The 19,779-nt window shown below is 38.8% G+C and overlaps 1 protein-coding gene across 2 annotated transcripts in view; it reads right to left on the bottom strand.

The window, feature by feature from the left end:
• Window positions 1-16,498, bottom strand: part of RAB3C (RAB3C, member RAS oncogene family) — a 277,405-nt gene extending 260,907 nt beyond the window's left edge. The window contains exon 1 of one of the 2 annotated variants that reach the window (XM_043489090.1): window positions 16,227-16,498. In XM_043489090.1, the coding sequence (XP_043345025.1) occupies window positions 16,227-16,244 (18 nt within the window). In that variant the 5' untranslated portion in view covers window positions 16,245-16,498. Of the gene's footprint in view, window positions 1-15,407; window positions 15,566-16,226 lie in introns of those variants that run through there. The other variant, XM_043489089.1, reaches the window with a different exon arrangement.
• Window positions 16,499-19,779: the final 3,281 nt, after the last annotated feature.

Below are 19,779 nucleotides of genomic sequence, written 5' to 3' on the forward strand. Positions count from 1 at the left end.
TTACAGATATGCAGTCTCAGCTATTTCACTCTTCATCAAACCAACAAGTTTCAATCTTCAATCACAGAGAATATTGAAAGAGGTAAGGGTCCTTCTTTTTTCCACTTCTAGAAAAAAAAAATCTATTCCTGGGTTGAAGAGAAGCAAGAGCTAAACTTGACATTTTAAAATTCATTGTAACACTTTTCACATCTCCTTTGAAATCTATAGATGTTTGTTACCACAGTGTCAAGAAAAAAGAAATGAAGTTTATCAAAACCTGTAAAAATGGTTCTTATTAGTATCAAACACAGAGAAGCCGTGTTCTCAGCCCAAGCTGTAGCTCACTCCTGATTCCTGGGGTGTTACAGAGGGTTCCTGGTGGGGAGAGACTGCTCAGGGCTGTGAAGCAGAGGGAGAAGGGGACGCTCAGATCACAGACAGCAGGCTGTGAGCATGATCTCCTATGAAGGGAACCATGGTGGCGGGGAGAGCTCTCCCCCCTCCAGTGATCCAGTGCTGACAGCTGCAATGAAGCAGAGCCCAGCCCAGTAACTCCCGCACATCCTCATGGATGCTGAAGCCAGAGGGTCATTAGTGCAGTCCTAGGGAGTTGGGGAGCACCTAGCTACTAGTAACCCAGGCTTTATAATCAAAGCATGAAAAGAGGTAGAGAAACACCATTCTACTTCTTTACTACCAGCTCTGAAATTACATGCAGCTGACACATCTGTGAAAAAGAGCATTCCACATTCTTAGTGTGATGTGGATATAGGCAAAGAGCACATGCTCTTGGGTCAAGTTGCCTGAGAAGGAATCCTAGGTCTGCTACTTGTAGAAACTTGGGCAAGGTTTTTGTTTTAATAATCATAAGCTGCAATTTCCTCATCTAGAAAACAGGAATGATAGTGAAATCATCAAAGTAAAATTGTTGGCATGTGTAAAGTCCTTGAATAGAACATCCATCATCGTCTTTCTTATTCCTCTTGTTATGGTGAAATGATATAGAAACCACTCACCTCCTCCCAATTCTTACTCTTGCTGCTCTCTGAAATGGAAATGATTGATTTTATAGGACATGATCCCTCTCATTTCCTAACTTTAGAGTGCAAGAGACTTTGATACCCAACACCCCAACTCTGTACAGTTTAATAATTAGCAAAATAAACATCTTATGTTTACTGTCTCATTTTAATATTATGGCATGGAACAAAGAGCAGTCATCAAAACACTTTTCATGATAGAAGCTGACACTCTGCATACCTGTGTGCAGACAGAAGTGTCCTGTAGTCTGGAGAGACTGTGGGGAGGGGAATGTGGCCAGTGATCATATGCCCTGTGATGTGACCTGTCCTATGACACTGCCTGCCACCCAATAATTTTGAAGAGTTTTTTTTAAACTAAATTCATGAAACCCTTGGGTGTGGCCAGACTTTTGAGGAAATTGAAAGTGGCCTAATAAGTGGGCAGAATCCAAATAAAGTGAAAATGACAATTGCCCAGTCGTGTCCAACTCTTTGTGACCCCAGGGATTATGTAGCCCTCTGGGCTCCTCTGTCCATAAAATTCTCCAGGCAAAAATACTGGAGTGGGTAGCTATTCCCTTCTTCAGGGGATCTTCCTGACCCAGGGATCAAATCTGGGTCTCCTGCACTGCAGGCAGATTCTTTACCATCTGAGCCACCAAGGAAGCCCAGAATCCAAGTGGAAAAAAAAAAGAAAAAGCATGCGAAAGGGAGCTCCAGCATATAGGTGGCCATCAAACATGTGAAAAGGTGCCCAACATCACTAATTATTAGAGAAATGAAAATCAACACTTACAATGAGGAGAGGGTGTGGGAAAAAAGGGAACACTTTTACTGGTGGGAGTGTAAATTGATGTAGTATGGAGGTTTCTCAGAAAACTAAAAATAGAGTTGCCATATGATCCAGTAATCCCACTCCCAAGTATATATACGACAAAGCTATAATTCAGAAAGATACTTGTACCCCTATGTTCATAGCAGCATGCTCAAAATAACCAAGACATGGAAACGACTTAAATGTCCATCAATAGATGATAAAGATGTGATATATATGCACAATGGAATATTACTCAGCTATAAAAAAAAGAATGAAATGCCATTTGCAGCAATATGGATGGACATAGAGATTATCAATCTAAATGAAGTAAATCAGAAAGATAAATACCATATGATATTACTTACATGTAGAATCTAAAATATGACACAAATAAATTTATCTATGAAACAGACTCACAGAAACAGAGAATAGACTGTGGACACCAAGGAGAGTGGGTACAGAGGGATGGGTTGGGTGTCTGGGATTAGCAGATGCGAACTATTACATATAGAATGTATTAACAACAAGGTCCTATGTATAGCACCAGGAACTATGCTCAATATCCTATGATAAGCCAAAATGGAAAAGAATGTGTGCATCATATATACATATATATATAATTGAATCACTTTGCTGTTCAACAGAAATTAACATAATATTATAAATCAACTATGGTTTAATAAAATAGATTTTAAAAAGAAAGGGGGCTCTAGGTACTAACTCCTAGTAGTTAGGGGGAAGCTCTCTTCTTTTGGGGCCTTGGAATAGGTTTTAGGTAAAGTTTCACCTAATTTCTGATGTGCAATTTGATAAACCATCAAAGTCCACAATAACATTATAGACAACAATACTGCATTATAAACTTCAAAGTCTCTAAGAGACTAGACCTTAATTGTTCCCACCATGGACAAGAAATGATAATTATATGATATGTAGAGGTGTTAGCTAACATGATCGTGGTGACTGTACTGTAACACACAAGCATATCAAGTCAGATTGTTGTACACCTGAAAGCTACACAATGTTATCAATATATTTCAATTCTATCTCAACAGAAAAAAAAATTTTAAAGCCCACAATAAATAAATAGTATCTTGCCTACAGGATGGTTATTGCCATCATTTGCTAACAATGCAAATGATATCTCTAAAATAACGCAAAGGGTATCCACAAAAGTAAAACTCCAGATAGACAAAGAGAAGTGGCACAGAAAGGTCAACGAAAGTTTGGGATCTGGAAGTGCATGACTGGAGAAAGGGGAATCCTAGGCCTGCTAGGGAAGTCCACCAGAGCCCAGGAGAGTCTGGAATGGCCTTAGGATTGGAGACACCACGTGTCTTGCTCCTAGGGTGTGGCTAGAATCACCAACTTTCTTGTTTGCCCAAAACTGAGGTGTTTCATGGTACCCAACAGAACTTTCAGTGTTAAAATCTGCAAGCTGGGATGGTAGATCACACTAGATGTTTCTAGGTGGTTCAATCAGGAGGACTGGTTGAAAATCCAAGACCCTGCAAGGCCAAGCACCATCCTCTCCATATACAGCTCTTTTAAAACAAAATTAAGTCTAAAACATAAAGACGTCATCAAACATTCTTGACATTCACACTTCCTAAATGCAGATGTCAATTTATAAAAATGAAAGAGCCTTTCTCTTAGCAACAAAATGTAAAAAAATCCTTTAAAACTTTCTCATAGACATGGATAAAATATATATGCTTTCTCATCATTTCTTGGTAGCAAGAAATACCAGACATTGTGTTCTCACATACTGGCTCTCGGGCTTCCCTGATAGCTCAGGCGGTAAAGAACCCACCTGCCAATGCAGGAGGCAAAAGGTTGGGAAGATGCCCTAGAGTAAGAAATGGCAACCCACTCCAGTATTCTTGCCTGGAGAATCCCATGAACAGAGAAGCCTGGGGGGGCTACAGTCCACGGGGCTGGAAAGAGTTGGACACGACAGAGTAACTAACATACACACACACACCTGCTCTCTAAAGCTGGATATGTTTTTACTTAGGAATACAAAACTGAATCTTCACTACATCCAAGATTTCCAAACCTGGGAAACTCCTCCTGAATTTTGCAAAATTAGAATATTCAAGTTGGGGCCGGGATCTAAATTGTTAAAGCTCCCCATGTGATTCTCTGGATCAGTCAGGTTTAGAATTTATTGGATTAACAAGTGTTGGCAGGGAAGCCAGGGCAGGCGCCCGCTGTCAAGACCTCAGGATGTATGTACGAGGAGACTGAGCAATCTGACCCTGAGTCCCAGATCCATGGGGACCCTAGGGCTCTGCATCAGCTGCCGTCTTCACCAGCCATCTCTTTCACTGATGGGGACAGCAGATCTCACCAGCATGTTGACTCGGCACAGAGAGTCTATACCCTCGAATGCCCAGCCTGCCCAGAAAAGCTGAATTCTGAGAAACGTTGTTACAATTAACTCTGCCCTGGTAGGAGTCAGAACCTTCTGAGGATCAGTGATACAACTCACCGAGAGCTCTCTGTCAGACTCAGAGGAGGCACCACCTAGGAAGAGGTACCAATCCTGTTCTCAGCGCACACACAGCTCTGTGGGACGTGGCCTGGACTTCCCTTATCAGTCATTTTAAAAAATAACCCACAATTAGATTTTACTTCCCTCCATTCCATAAAAAGGGAACCAATAGCTATAGGAGGCCAGTGTCTAAATTGAAATCACAAAATAAAGAATACTTCTTCCTGAGAAGAAGAAAAAGGCTAAACAGTAGACATATGTAAAATAGTAGACATATGTAAACAGTACACATTTCTTTTTACCACATATGTACTATGTGGTAAAAAGGAAAAAAAAAAAACAAAAAAAAAACCTCTCAAAAAAACACCTAGTAAAATACTCTAAAAATCACCAAAGGGGAAAATAAAAACTAAGTTTTAATATTAACATGTGCTTCCCCCCCCAAAATTTCATCATTAAACATTTTACTTCATTTAATGTTTTTTTAAACATTTCACAGATGTTTCTTATTAGTTTTAAAGACTTAAGCCCTTGAAAAATGCCTCCAGGGATTTGCTATAGGTTCCTTCAAAATCTGGACATTTCTCTTCCAGTCATGTATAGGGGGACATACCCCCTGACCCACACATTTGTGAGACAATGGGACTATCTGGACCATTCTCGAGGAAACTGGGTTAGCAGTGTACATTGTTGTGTTTCCAGAGTGTGCAATGGGAATGATGGACAGAGCCACTTTTCTACTTATAATCTTCTGGGCTTTTCATTCTAAAGCCACTGCTAAAGAACGCTCACATGCACAGGTGTGACGTTTCCATTGTCGCCTTTCATCAGCCTTACGACTGACAGGTGTTCAGTGAATCAAACGTTCAAAGGAAAAACTGCCTTTAACTGCAAACACCATAGATAAGGGTCACTGGGGGTCATATTTTGCTAATCAGTACTTAATATGGTCTTTCCACAAGCTCTCCAGTGGTCCTCAAGCTGTGGCTATTTTAGCAGGAAGCATTCATCCTGTTGGCTACCAAGAGTTGATGAGATTCAGATGTGCATATGAATCGCTCCCAACAAATAACAAGTAATTAAACTAAAAGCATGTAGACTATGAGGAGGATCACCTCTTCAAGTTACGTGATGATTTTGGTTCCCAGACCATGAAAAGCTGAGAGTATAGGAGCAAAGTGACTATGGTTTCAGGGTTTTCTCAGGTGGCCAAGTGGGCACAAAATGAGGCTCTTTTATGTTTGCCAGAGCTAAATTCCTAATGCTGCACTCAATCCAATCAGCTTACTGAAGAGTTCATCAGGGAACTACTGACCCTGTCTTTTTACAGCTCACTAGGCAATGGAAAGTGAGAAGAAATAACAACCTTAGATATGCAGATAATACCTTTCTAATGGCAGAAAGTAAAGAGGAACTACAGAGCCTCCTGATGAAGGTAAAAGAGGAGAGTGAAAAAGCTGGCTTGAAACTCAACATTCAAAAAACTAAGACCATGACATCTGGTTCCATCACTTCATGGCAAACAGAAAGGGAAAAAGTGGAAACAGTGACAGATCTCCTTTTCTTGGGCTTTAAAATCACTGCAAACAGTGACTGCAGCCATGAAGTTAAAAGACACTTGTTCCTTGGAAGGAAAGCTATGACAAACCTAGACAGCATGTTAAAAAGCAAAGACATCACTATGGATGTGAGAGTTGGACCATAAAGAAGGCTGAGCACCAAAGAATTGATGCTTTGGAACTGTGGTGCTAGAGAAGACTCTTGAGAGTCCCTTGGACTGCAAGGAGATCAAACCAGTCAATTCTAAAGGAAATCAGCCCTGAACATTCACTGGAAGGACTGATGCTGAAGCTGAAGCTCCAATACCTTGGTCACCTGATGCAGAGAGGCAACACTTTCTGGAAAAGACCCTGATGCTGGGAAAGACTGAAGGCAAAAGGAGAAGGGGGCAGCAGAGGATGAGATGGTTAGATAGCATCACCAACTCAATGGACATGAATTTGAGCAAACTCTGGGAGATAGTGGAGGACAGAGGAGCCTGGCATGCCACAGTCTGTGGGGGTCATGGAGAGTTGGACACAACTTAAGAACTGAACAACAAGGCAACTGGAGACCTAGGACATTGAGTCTTACGGTTTCACTGTTTAGTGGACAGAAGAATATTTCATGACCCCAGTAAGACTAACATAATGCTTCAAACCAATCTGAAACATGTTGGTGTTGATGTTTCTTCAGAGTTAAAGCTGTTAAGGAATATATTAGTTGACAAAGGGAAGCAATTATTGAAATGATTTTATTTTTATAACTTTGCACCTTGTTCAAATTTTTGAAAGTGTCTTAAAGCCCACACTTCTATTTGAAAAACACAAAGAAAAAACATAATATCACAAAAACAACAATCATAGAACTATTAAGTGATAAAAATTAAAATGTGAACATAAATATTTCCCCCAGAAATCTATAAGAAAGAATCAAAGCACTAATATGATTTATATTTATCACTTTTTCTATGAAAGGCTCTCTGCGCTTTCTTGGTTCTACACAATACTGTAAATGAATCCAAGTATAGGCTCTTCCAGTACTCAAATATCTCTTCCCAAGAAAGTGTTATCTATCTTCACTTGGCAATATAACATATTTCTAATGTAAAAGAAATCAACATGGAGCCCGAGAGGAAAAACACAGTAAGTGAAATGAACAGTTCCTCAATGGGTTTTACAAAAGGCTGCAGATGACAGCAAAAAGAGTCAATGACTTGAAGATAAATCAACAGAATTGTACAACTGACAAAGACAAAGAAAAAAAGAAAAACATAAAGCAAAGCCTAGGGATTTGTGGAACAATATCTGAAGTTTAACATACATGTAATTGGAGCCTCAGAAGAAAAAAGAAGGGGATAATGAGATATAAAAACATTTGAAGACATATGGCTAAATATCTCTTAAATTTGGTTAAAAGTATAAATTTACATATCTCAGAAGCTAATTCAAACCCCTAAGCTGACCCCAAAACAAAGAGCAAAATGCTGGTTTTAAATCCAATCATATTGATAACTGCAACATATGAGAATGGGTAAAATTCCAACTAAAGGATATTTTCTAGACTGGATAAACTGCAAGGCCCAGTTATACTCGGACCATAAGATTCACACTTTAAATATAAAGTCACATATAAGTTGAAAGTAAAAATAGGACTACATACATATTAAATATATATATATACACACAAAGGCATAAATATATATGTGTGTGAGTATATGCATGAGATACTATTAAGAAAGAGTGTATTAATATATACTTTAAGACAAGGAGCATTGTTAAAAATATAAAGGGAGATTTCATAACAAAAGCCAGGAAATTTTTTCAGGAAGACACAATTACATACGTGTGTGCGCTTAATAAAAGAAGTTCAAAATATATAAAGCTAAACTGAAAGGACTGAAAAAACTGAAAGACTGACTACCATAACTGAAGATTTGAAAATCTTCTCAGTAATTGATAGAATAACTAGACCAAAAATCAGTAAGGTTAGAGATGATCTCAGCAACACCATACAAGACCATGACATACCAACACAACACAATACCACTATACCTCACAACTGTTGCATGGAGCATTCACAGAGCACATGGAATGCTCATGAAGTTAGACCACACACTAGCCTAAAAACAAGCCTAAATTTTTTTCCAAAGACTGAAATCTTAAAGAATATGTTCTCTGGTAGCAAGAGGATTTTATTAGACATCAATATCGATAAGCTATCTGGAAAAGATGCAGGTATTTGGAAAGTTAAACAACATATCTCTAAACCCATTGATTAAGAAGAACATCACAAGAAGCAAATAGTTTGAAATAAAATATGATGCAAATACTACACTCAGAAATTTGTGAGAGTCAACTACTAAAGTTCTTGTTAGAGATTTTATTGTAAATACCAGGCTTATTCTTAAAAAGAAACATTTAAACTCAGTGATCTAAATTTCTACTTTAAGAAGCCTAATAAACAAAATGGTTCTATTAAAGTTAGTGTAAAGAACATAGTTGTTTTTTTAAATCCCAAGTCAATAAAATAAAAAGTAAATAAAAAAAAGGTAACAAAGGCAAAAGTTGGTCACTTGAAGCCATTAATAATATTAATAAATATCTAGTAAGACTGGTAAAAGGGAGGTAGGGAGAAAGAAAGAGAATTTACATTATCAAAGAGGGGATATCATTACAGATCTAGAGAAAATAAAAGATAGTAAAATATTTTGAACAATTTTATGTCAATAAATTTGAAAAATGAGGTGAAAAACACAATTTACCAAAACCAACCCAAGATGAAATAGAAAATGCTATATAGGCATAAATACTTTTCTCCTGCGGTGATACTGAATGTTTAAAACAACACTCAATCATTACTTAACAAGTCAGAAATCTGGACACAGGGCAACTTAGCTGGGTCTTCTGCTCATACCGCTAAGGCCTTACAAGGTGAAAATCAATGTGTCAGCTGGGCTGGGTTCCTACCTGGCTGTTCTGGGGAAGATTCCACTTCCAAGTTTTTACAAGCTGTTGGCAGAATCCAGTTGCTTGTGGTTACAGGACTGAGATCCCCATTTCCTTGATCTATAGCCTTCTTTATCTTTAAGCCAACAATCCTCATGCTTCAAACTTGTGACTTCCCCTTCTGCCACATCTCTCTGACTCCAGCAAGAGAACATTCTCTGCTTTTATTGGCTCAGGTAATTAGATTGGGCCTACCTGAGAATCAGGTCAATCTTATTTTAAAATACATAGCATGACTTATATTTGCAAAGGCTCTTTTGTTATGTAACATAATTTACTGGTATGTTCCAGAGATTAGGCCACAGACATCTCAGCATGGGGTATGGAGGCTATTCTGCTAGAGAGAGAGAGAGAGAGATGAAAGTGTAGGTAGTTGGATGATAGAGATATTTGTATATCAAAAAAGTGTCATTTGTTTAAAAAAAAAAAAAAGAAAGTCCATAAAGAAAACTCCAGGCTCCAATAGCTTCAGTGATAAACTCTACCAAACACTTTAAGGAATAAAATATATAGATCTTACACAACAAAATCATTCAAACAGCAAATTCTCAAACACTTCTCACTTGTTTTATAAGGTCTGCATAACATACTATAACCTCATAAAGGCATTAAAAGAAAACATATATTAATATCCATAATGAATTTAAAGGCAAAATACTACAACAAATTACATAATTGCATCCAGAGAATATATAATAACTAACTGGCTTTATCTAAAGAACATCAGATTGACTAAAAATCAATCAGTATAATCCAACAGAATAAAGGAGATAAACCATGTGATTGTGACAATAGATGCAGAAGGAGGATTTGACAAAATTCAGCACCCACTTGTATTGAAAACAAATACTCTCAGCAAGCTAGGACTCAAAGAAACTTCTGTATGATAAGATATCTATACCACCACCAACAACAAAACAATTAAAGCTAACTTCATACTTAATGGTGAAAGATGGCTTCCCCCCAAAACTGGGAATAAGATAAGAATGCATGCTTATCATGTCTCAACACTGCACTAGCTATCCTATCCTGTGGAATAAGAAATAGTGGAAAAAAAAAAAAAGGAGGTCTTTGGAAAGAAAGAACTGCCTCTATTTGCAAATCATACAATCACTTATGGAGAAATTTTTAAGGGCTTTAAGGATTTCAACTGATGGTGCTAAAGAATCTGCCTGTCAGTGCAGGAGATGCAAGAGACTTGGGTTAGATCCCTGGGTTGGGAAGATCCCCAGGAGCAGGAAGTGGCAACCACTCCAGTATTCTTGCCCAGAAAATTTAATGGATAGAGGAGACTGGCAGGCTAGTCCATGGGGCCTCAAAGAGTCAGACATAACTGAGCAACTGACTGAGCACTAGAAATAACAAATAAATGTAGTAAGGTCTCAGGACACAGTTAAGAGAAATAAATCAAAGAAAGTACAGAATCCAGATATAGACACCGCCTAAAATTAATAACATAAATTTCATTAAAATAAAAATTCTCATCAAAAGACACTCATAAGACGTGAGTATTCAAGGCACAGATTGGCAGAAAATATTTTAATACATTTGAAGAACTAGTTTCAAAGCTATATAAATAAATACATAAACAAACAGATTTTTTTAAAAAACCAAACAAAGATCTCCTACAACTAAATAATAAAAAGACAACCCCAATAATGGATAAAAGGCTAAGCAGACACTACATAAAGGAAGATAGGCAAATGGTCAGTAAACATATAAATATGCTAAGCATCACAGTCATCAGAAAATGCAAATATAAACAATGAGACACCATAATCACCAATTAAAGTGGCCTTAATTTAAAAGGCCACTGACACCAGACACTGTTGAGGATGTGAAGCCACTAGAATGTTCATACACGGTTGGTGAGAATATGAAATGGTACTACCATTCTAGCTAGAGACTTGACTGTTTCCTATAAAGTTAAACAAAGACTTATCCTTTACCTCAGCAATTCTACTTTTAGGTATCTACCCAAGAGAAATAAAAACATGTTACTATAAAAAAAACCAATATGATAACATTTATAGCCTTCATTATAGTAGCCCCTAATGAAATTACCTCAAAATCCATCAACAGAAGAATAGATTTTAAAAGCAAGGCAGATTGATACACCACTATAATGTGTCAATAAAACAAAATGAATTATTGACACTTGCAACAATATGAATGAATTCCATACACATTATAATGAGCAAAATAAGCTAGACTTAAGAGTACATTCTATATATTCTGCAATGCTTTCATTTTGTACGTTTTACAGAACTATCTAGAGTTCTAGAATAAACAGGACTAATTTATGGTGACCTTACTATATCTGCAGATTAACCGGAAAAAGAAAGTAATAAAGGAACTTGTTGGATTGAATGGAAATGTTTTATATCTTTATAGTGGTATGTATTACATAGATGTATCTACTTATTAGGATTCATCAAATTATTCACTTAATATTTGTGCATTTCAATGTATAAGAAGTATCTCAAAAACTATAAATAAACAAATGAAAAATGCCAAAAATTTACATAATTCCAAATAAATCTAAAATACTTCATCTTCACAGGTCATAATATGCATGGGAGAAATCTATGATCTATTAAGAGGTTCCCCTAGAACCTCTGGAACTCATTAGTGAATGATAAATGGAGAAAACTGTTGGCTGACCTTTAACCAATACAACATTTTTTTCAGGCGGCACAACTGCTCATAAGTTCCTAGGAAAACTCAATTTTTAGCATAGAATTATATTTCCTTCTTGGAATATGATGGTCAAGAAAGGAATCTGCAGTTCCAATATAAGCTCAGAATGGCAGGGGGAAATTGTGGTTATGCCATGTAATGATTCCACAACTCTTTAAACTGAAAATGGAAAGTCATTCTTACACCATAGAAATTTGCCTTTACGGCAATTTCCCTCTCTACCCTCCATTTTCCCTTACAGAAGAAAGGTGGATACTTCAGGAATTTGCTCAAATCAAGTAAGAAAGAAGTTCTTGTTTCTCCAATGTTAACTAGAGCTTTTTTCCATCTCTGTAGGGATGAGGACTAACCTTCCATTTCTTATGTAAAGATAAACTGATCATAATTGAAGTTGGATGTGGGTAGAAATTCAACAATAATAAAATACAAGATTGCCATGGACTTTTCACAGACAAATGAAACAATGTTACTTAGGTCTTGTTTCTTCGTAATATTTTGTTGTTGTTAGACAGCATGGCTGTATTTAATATCTATTGTGTTTTTCACCTCAACTTTCATTTTCAGCCTACACTCATACTCTTCCTTCAATCCTCCTCATTTTTAGCCAAGCAACCTTTTTTGGCACACCACTCCATGCTTTGAGTAGTTGTTTTTCTTTGAAGTTTCCTAAGTAGTTAGAGGGCTCTGTGTACTTACGTGAAGAAAGCTTGTGGATGACAAAATTGAAGATGAAGCATTTAAACACAGACAAAGAATTCCACTTTGGTCCTTGGAGAGTATAAATAAAGCTATAAGAAATTCAAACCAGGAAGACAAAGAGCTAGCCATTTTTAAAACACTGACCCTTCTCAAATATTTGATTTAGTTTATATAAGATAATTTTATAAACAGAAGAGACAATTTTCCTTTTTCTGATCCAAATGAAAATCAACATGGCACTCATTCTTTACATCACCTTTTTGTGTCTTCTTAAGGAACCCAAAATAATAGAGGAAACAACAGGGGCTTCCTAGAGATTTAGCAGAATTTTGAATTTACCATGTTGGTCAAGTTGTTTAATTATATAAAGCTCTAGTTATCTGCCTGTAATTAAGGTAATAGTGACCTCTAGGACTGTTTTATATTTTACATACACACAGATCTGAATGCAAAGCACAGTGCTTGGCACAGACAAAGCACTAGATAAACTGGAATTTGTTCAATCTGGCTCCTGAATCAAATGATAATTTGTTCCTGAAAGTGTTGCCCTTAAGTCATGAGCACTGCTATTCTCCATTTCATTTGGTCCTCAGGATTTATGGAGGCACTAAAGGAAGAAACACAAAATGACCATCTCCTGCATTAAAATTGTAATCCATCATTTGGAACACTTACCAAATGCTATTCCTGGTTATTTAGTTGCAGAGGAAATACAGACAGCAAAGACTATTACTGCTATTGTCCTGCATTTTGCATCAACTCAAAGAGAAATATTATTCAGAAAATTTGCATATATCAAAGACAACTACACTGAACAGAGCACCAAGCTATGTACAAAGGCACAATAAATACTTTAAAAAATATACTGAACAATTTTAAAGAGTTCTTTGATTTAAGAAAATATAAAAAGTAAATTAGCATTTTAAATGATATGGTTCAGTCTTTAAATGGAAAAAATGTCAATTATTCATCTGATTACATTTTCATATATCAAAGTTATCTGGAATGTGATTATGATTCACGAGTACAAGTGCTAAGACAATATCTGCCATATATATGTGTGTGTGTGTGTGTATATATATAAAGAATGTTTATAGTTTTTATTCTTCCTATCATTATATATGTTTGAAAACCTGATAGTAATTGAGAGTTGGCCACCATAACAATTTACTTGGTAAATTGAATCAGTAAATGTGCTTTAACTAAATGTACTAAAGAAAAAAGCTTTTTATTTTTTTAAACATACATGTTATTCAAGACAGCATTCGGGCATTAAAATTTTTAAATGTAAAAAATCAAGTCTAATGAGTAAAATACATCCCAAATATGAAAATAACTGCAGAAGCAAATCAATTTTGTTACTTGTTCTTATATCAATTATTCATTAAAGTTCTGACTAAACTTTGGAATTGCAGTGCCTACTACAAAGTTGATATGAATTGACCTAAAATATTTCTTAGGGCACTAACTTCATATAGTTCTGTAATATTTTGATGACCCTTCTGAACAGTCTAAACAATTACTGTAAGAAAATAAAAATAAAAATGCACTGTGATTAATTTGTTAGTAATTTATTTTAACATAAAAACGTCAGTGCATATATGGGGTTAATGTTAAATACTAACAATCTACTTTTAAAGTCTACTGTCAATGTTTACTTGTAATCAAATATGATTAAGGTAGCCAGTTGGCTCCTGGCAGTAACTCCAGTAATGGGAAATTATCATAAGCCAATACATCTTGATTACAACAGCCTGTACCTTTATTGTCTGTCCAGATTCTTTTCACATCAGGTCTATAATGAAAAACTAAGTCACAAACACAGGTATTAGAAGATACACAGCTGGACCACTGTTCTCTGGAACAAATCAAATTTTCAGTAACTCATAAGGTAATTTGAGAGCTTTCATTAATATAATGCTTCAACAAACAGTTAAATTCTACAGATTTTTCTCACTGAACAGTCAACACATCTCTAAATATGCATAACCCATGAAAGAATATTGCAGTGGATTGCCATGCCCTTCTCCAGGGGATCTTCCCGACTCAGGGATCGAACCCACGTCTCTTATATCTCCTTCATTGACAGGCTCGTTCTTTACCACTAGAGCCACCTGCGAAGCCCATATGTAACCCACACCGCAAATGAAAAGTAAATTGACGCATACGTTTAAAACCCCTGATTTTTTGAGGAAAAACAGTTGGAAAACCTTTAAGTTCAAATTAAAGTCAAACATTTATATTGCTGGATTTGGCAGCAGGGGTGGGTTCTCAAGAGAGACAACACGTTCCAAACGGTGCTTTCCATTCCCTCTCAATCCATTCATAAAGTGCCTTTCTGTTACGCAATGGGATCACTCTCCTTGTTAATGAACTCAGACTGATGTTTAGTATTAATTGATTGCACATACAAACGAGAAAGCATCACTCATCTTTACTTAAAACCAGAACTTAAGCAAGATGCTTAGGCAGAGGCACCTTCGCCGGGAGTCAAAGAAAACAAACCTAAGACCGTGACTTAAACAGGAATCGGAACGACAAACAAATGGTCACAGTACTCAGGAAAGCTTGGACGAGAGTCTCTGAAACGCAGGACTAAACCAGCGTGGACAGAGATAAAGGGCTAGCATACTTCTGGGAAGAGTGAAGCCCTGAAGTGTTTGCTGATATTACTAGGACCCTAACTGAAGAAAGGGGACTTTGGGGACCCTAACATTGGCTTCTCCTTTCTTAGAGAGCTCTTAATTAAGCTGAATTTGCTCTATATCGACTCCAGTAGACAGCTCGCAACACCAAACCTGGTGTGTCTGCACCGCGATCACGAACCAGGCAAGACAGGAGGAACAATCAATGCCAATAAGAGATGGCATGTTCCTCTGACTTTTGTTTGCCCGGGCTGACGTTCTAGACACTCTCATCCTTGTGGAGCCCGGGAAGATAATGTATATTCCCATCCCTCCTCAAAACAACCCCAATCACCGCCCCGCGGAGCGGGGTTCTGTCCCCAGGACCAAGTCTCAACCGCGTCCCGGCGGATGGCTGCATAAGACCTTCCCTTAGATCGGGCGCAGTTTGCACTTGGAGCGAGGGAGAAAGCGTCTCTCTCAATTCCTCCCGAGGCCACACTTTCTATACAGACCCACCTGCATGGGAGCTTCGTGTCTCATTGTTCGCAAAGTGTCCTTTCTCCCTGGCTAACACAGTGCTGGCTCGGGCGCCCGGTCAAGCGTGCGCAGCTCGCGCGCTTCACGCTCCACTCTGCACTCGGGGCTCGCTAACCGGCTCCAACATCAGCACCGGAGCTGTCCCTTCCTGGCGCCGCACACGCGTACTGGCCCGGAGCCCCGCGTGCTCCTGGGAGTTGTAGTCTAGCCTAGCCGAACTTCCCCGCAAACCGGTGGGCAGTAAACTACATTTCCCGGCAGGCCAGCATTTAAACGGGCTGCTTCTCCAGTAGGACTCGGCCGCGGAGCCTCCCTTCTCTCTTGGACTTGCTCCTGGCTAGTGCTCTCAGCCTCCCGGGCTGTTTCCTCGCAAGGTGCAGGCGAAAGTGACCCCAGTTCATTCATCTCAGCTGGAGATTTTTCTTTGCTACCTATCGGCTTCCGAAGCTAGATTGTGATTTTCCTGGGTAGGAAACGCACTACCTTGGGCTAATTTCCAATCTAAACGAAACCTGCACCGCGTTCTGGAACTCTCCGCCCTACACATCCCCATTCCCAATCGGGAAAGTTTGTACATTTCCATAGGCAGAGTAGGGTGGTTTTACAATCTCATTCAGCAAACGCGGGGGAGAACGACAATGAATGGTACACACATAAAGAAAGCGGTTTACTCACACAGTTGCGCTGAGAAGGCGCCCACGCGCGCGAGTATACTCACACACACACACACACACACACACACAGTCCATGAAAGCGAGATTTCACGCGGAGCAGGCGGAGGAGCTCCCTTCTGCTTACCTTTCCGTACAGCTCCATGGCAACTCAAGGTTCCGAAATTCTCAGTAATCCCTCCTGCTCCAAGTGAGGTTAAGGTCTCACGCAGGAAGCCGAGCTAGACGCACTACACAATGGAAGGGGTGGGGGTGGTGCCTGGCGGAGGGAGAAACGAGGGAAGACCGTAGAGTACAGCTGATTTAGATATTCGGGTTTTTTTCCTCCGAGGGGAAAGCTTGGAGTCTTCAAGTACCGGCTGCAGAGAAAGGACTGGGAGTCTTCGGAAGTGCCAGGGGAACGATCGTACTGGGCAGCCCCTCCCCGGGCCCTCCCCCAGGCACCTCCACCGTCATTAGTGCGCACACACAACCGCTGCTGGCCCGAGGCTGGAGAGCTGATACCGGACTGCGTTCTTTACCCAAAGCAAGTCACAGAAAATGAACACATTCATCACCAGAGCCCAGAAGCACCGTCACAGAGCAAGATAGGAGACCTCTATTAAGCTATCCTGTCCTTTCAACAGAGTCATTCCGTACATTACAATCATACTCCTCCCTGGCTGGTTCAAAAATGGTTTTGAAATCTGGGAACTGTACTTGTATTACACTTATCTTCCCCTCAACTGACAAATATGTGTGACTATCCATATTCTCTGTACCCATCTAAAAACTCCCTTTTCCCCAAGAGTAAATGTTAAGCAGTGCAGTAATGATTCTTGCCTTTCACTTTGTGGTCAAAATAATTATCGGAGGCAGAATGGAAAAGGAATGAACTTGATACTGACAGAAATATGGAAGTAACAACAGCAACAGCAAAAACAGTTTGAAACTTCATTGCACTAGACAAAGCAGTAGAACAGAGGTTCAGAAATGTGCTTGAAAATCTCTTAAGGGTGCTAAAATTCGTATTCTTAAGGCATGCGTAGAGATTCTGATTCACTAGATGTGACCGAGGAGTCTGAGGATTAGCATTTTCAACAAACACCCCAGCGATTCTGATGCAGTGCTCCTTTGCCATTATTTGAGAAATACTGCCTTAAAATCTTTTATATGTAAGAATTTTTCAAAAATATAAATATCAAAACTTCATAGACTGACTCAATATGGCAACAACAATGTACTGGAAAACTACCATGTTTAAAATGTTCCATTAATTTTAGATTGTGTTTTTGGTTTTGCCTTTTTTTTTTTTTTAAGAAATCTAAGATCTGTTTTCTAATCTTGCAGTCAATGAAAATGTAATGTGATATCACCTAGGTAAATAGTTTTTATAACTACTCAGAAAACACAGTGGAAGCACAACTCCCCTCACAGTTTAGGTTACGTGAGTGTTAGAGCAACTTCATTTAAACTAGCTAATAACAAATAAAATTAAAAGGTAAAAACCAATATCAATATATTTCTCAGTTGCTTATTAGACGTAAGGCTTCTGCAAATAGTTATTGACATTTAATGATAAGAATTTGCAGAGCCACTTAGAGTTTGTCTTTCTTCAAAAGAATTTCTTATATTTTTTGTACTATCATGAGCACCTTCTGAAACTCTCAGAATTCAGGGCCTGATACTACAGAACATGGAGAAGGCAATGGCAACCCTCTCCAGTACTCTTGCCTGGAAAATCCCATGGACAGAGGAGCCTGGTAGGCTGTAGTCCATGGGGTCGCTAAGAGTTGGACACCATTGAGCAACTTCACTTTCACTTTCCACTTTCATGCATTGGAGAAGGAAATGGCAACCCACTCCAGTGTTCTTGCCTGGAGAATCCCAGGGATGGCGGAGCTTGGTGGGCTGCCATCTATGGGGTCTCACAGAGTCAGACACGACTGAAGCGACTTGGCAGCAGCAGCACTACAGAACATGCTGGAACATTACAATGTTGAAACCGTATGGGTTTGAGTAAATCAAGAACCCCTGAAAATTGAGTTGCCAAAAAAAGAGAGTTGTGAAAGTTTAGGGGGATCTTAGTTCTATCTAGTTTCTCCTGCCTTGGTTGGTTATTTATGTAGGTTAAGGGAGTGAAGAAAAGCTAGCCAGTGATAAACTAAACAAACAAAAATGGACAGGACCTCAGTTGTCTCCCTAAAGTTGAAAGAGCACTTTATCTTTTCTTGAAATGAGGCCACCATCTATGAGTTTCATTCCCAAGGTGACTGCTGGAGCTTGAGCTCTTCCATTCACAGTCTAGTTGGCAAGAAGGAAAAACCGATGACGAAAATGTAGCCCTTTACATACACCACTGCTCCTATATTATAATGCCTAGGACTTCAGCTTGTGATCATACATGCTTGCAAGGGAGACTGGGAAATGTAGTCCCTATTCTGGGTGAACCTGTGCCCAGCTGAAAATCAGGAGTTGTTATAAAATGGCTAATGGGGAAGAACTGGAGTGGGTAGCTTATCCCTTTTCCAGGGGATCTTCCCAACCCAGGAATCGAACTGGGGTCTCCTGCATTGCAGGCAGATTCTTTACCAGCTGAAAGGGAAGCCCACTGGGACTGACCGACAGCTGGTGATCTCTATTACAGGGCACGCATGCTGCGCTAAGTTGCTTCACTTGTGTCTGACTCTTTGCGACCCTATGGACTGTAGCCCACCAGGCTCTTCTGTCCATGGGATTCTCCAGGCAAGAATACTGGAGTGGGGTGCCATGCCCTCCTCCAGGGGATCCTCCTAACCCAGGGATCCAACCACATCTCTTTTGGCAGGTGGTTCTTTACCACTAGCACCACCTGGGAAGACTATAAGATAAATCTTGCTGCTTTTTTCTCTTTGCAATTTTACTGAAATGTAAATGTCTAATAATTTTAAAATTCATCCACTCCCAGGGATCTCTGTAATTTAACAGCAATCAAAAAGACTTAGAATCAAGGAATTACCCAAAAGTTAGAAGAGTCTGACTCCTGTTGAGGAAATAAGGAATGAAGGAAGCCTTCTACAATTCCATATGAATCTGGGGTTTAAAAGATTTTAAAGGCAAAGTAGAGTTAAGTAAAGGCAAAATAGAGTTAAGTGTGGGAGGTGGGAGGGAGGTTCAGCATGGGGGACACATGTACACCCATGGCTGATTCATGTCAATGTATAGCAAAAACCACTACAATATTGTAAAGTAATTAGCCTCCGATTAAAATAAATAAATAAAAATTTAAAACTAGAGCTAAGTGAAGGCAAAGGGGCCACCAGTGAATGTCACAGAGTATGTAGAATAAGCATGGCCCCCTTTAGAAAGTAGAGAAGGCTCAAAGGTCCCAAGGTCCAGAAAGTGTGACTTACCCAGAATCTCAGAGATGAGAGGTGGCTGAAATGAGAACTCTTCGGTTTTTGTCTTGGATTTAGTTTTCTTTTCATTGTCTGACATCACGATTCATTACAGATTGGCTTTTAGCAATCCCATGTTTATCTGTTATTTACAAGCATTCTTTTTTTTTCATTTATCTGGTTTACCTATTATTCACTTTGTTGTTATCAGTTCCTGTCTATATCAGCTCCAGTAAAGTCCTGTCAAGTAGAGTTAAATGTGTGCGTACTAAGTTGCTAAGTCACATCTGACTCATTGCGACCCCATAAACTGTAGCCTGCCTG

Source organism: Cervus canadensis, chromosome 16 (assembly GCF_019320065.1).
Source record: "Cervus canadensis isolate Bull #8, Minnesota chromosome 16, ASM1932006v1, whole genome shotgun sequence".
Taxonomy (NCBI): domain Eukaryota; kingdom Metazoa; phylum Chordata; class Mammalia; order Artiodactyla; family Cervidae; genus Cervus; species Cervus canadensis.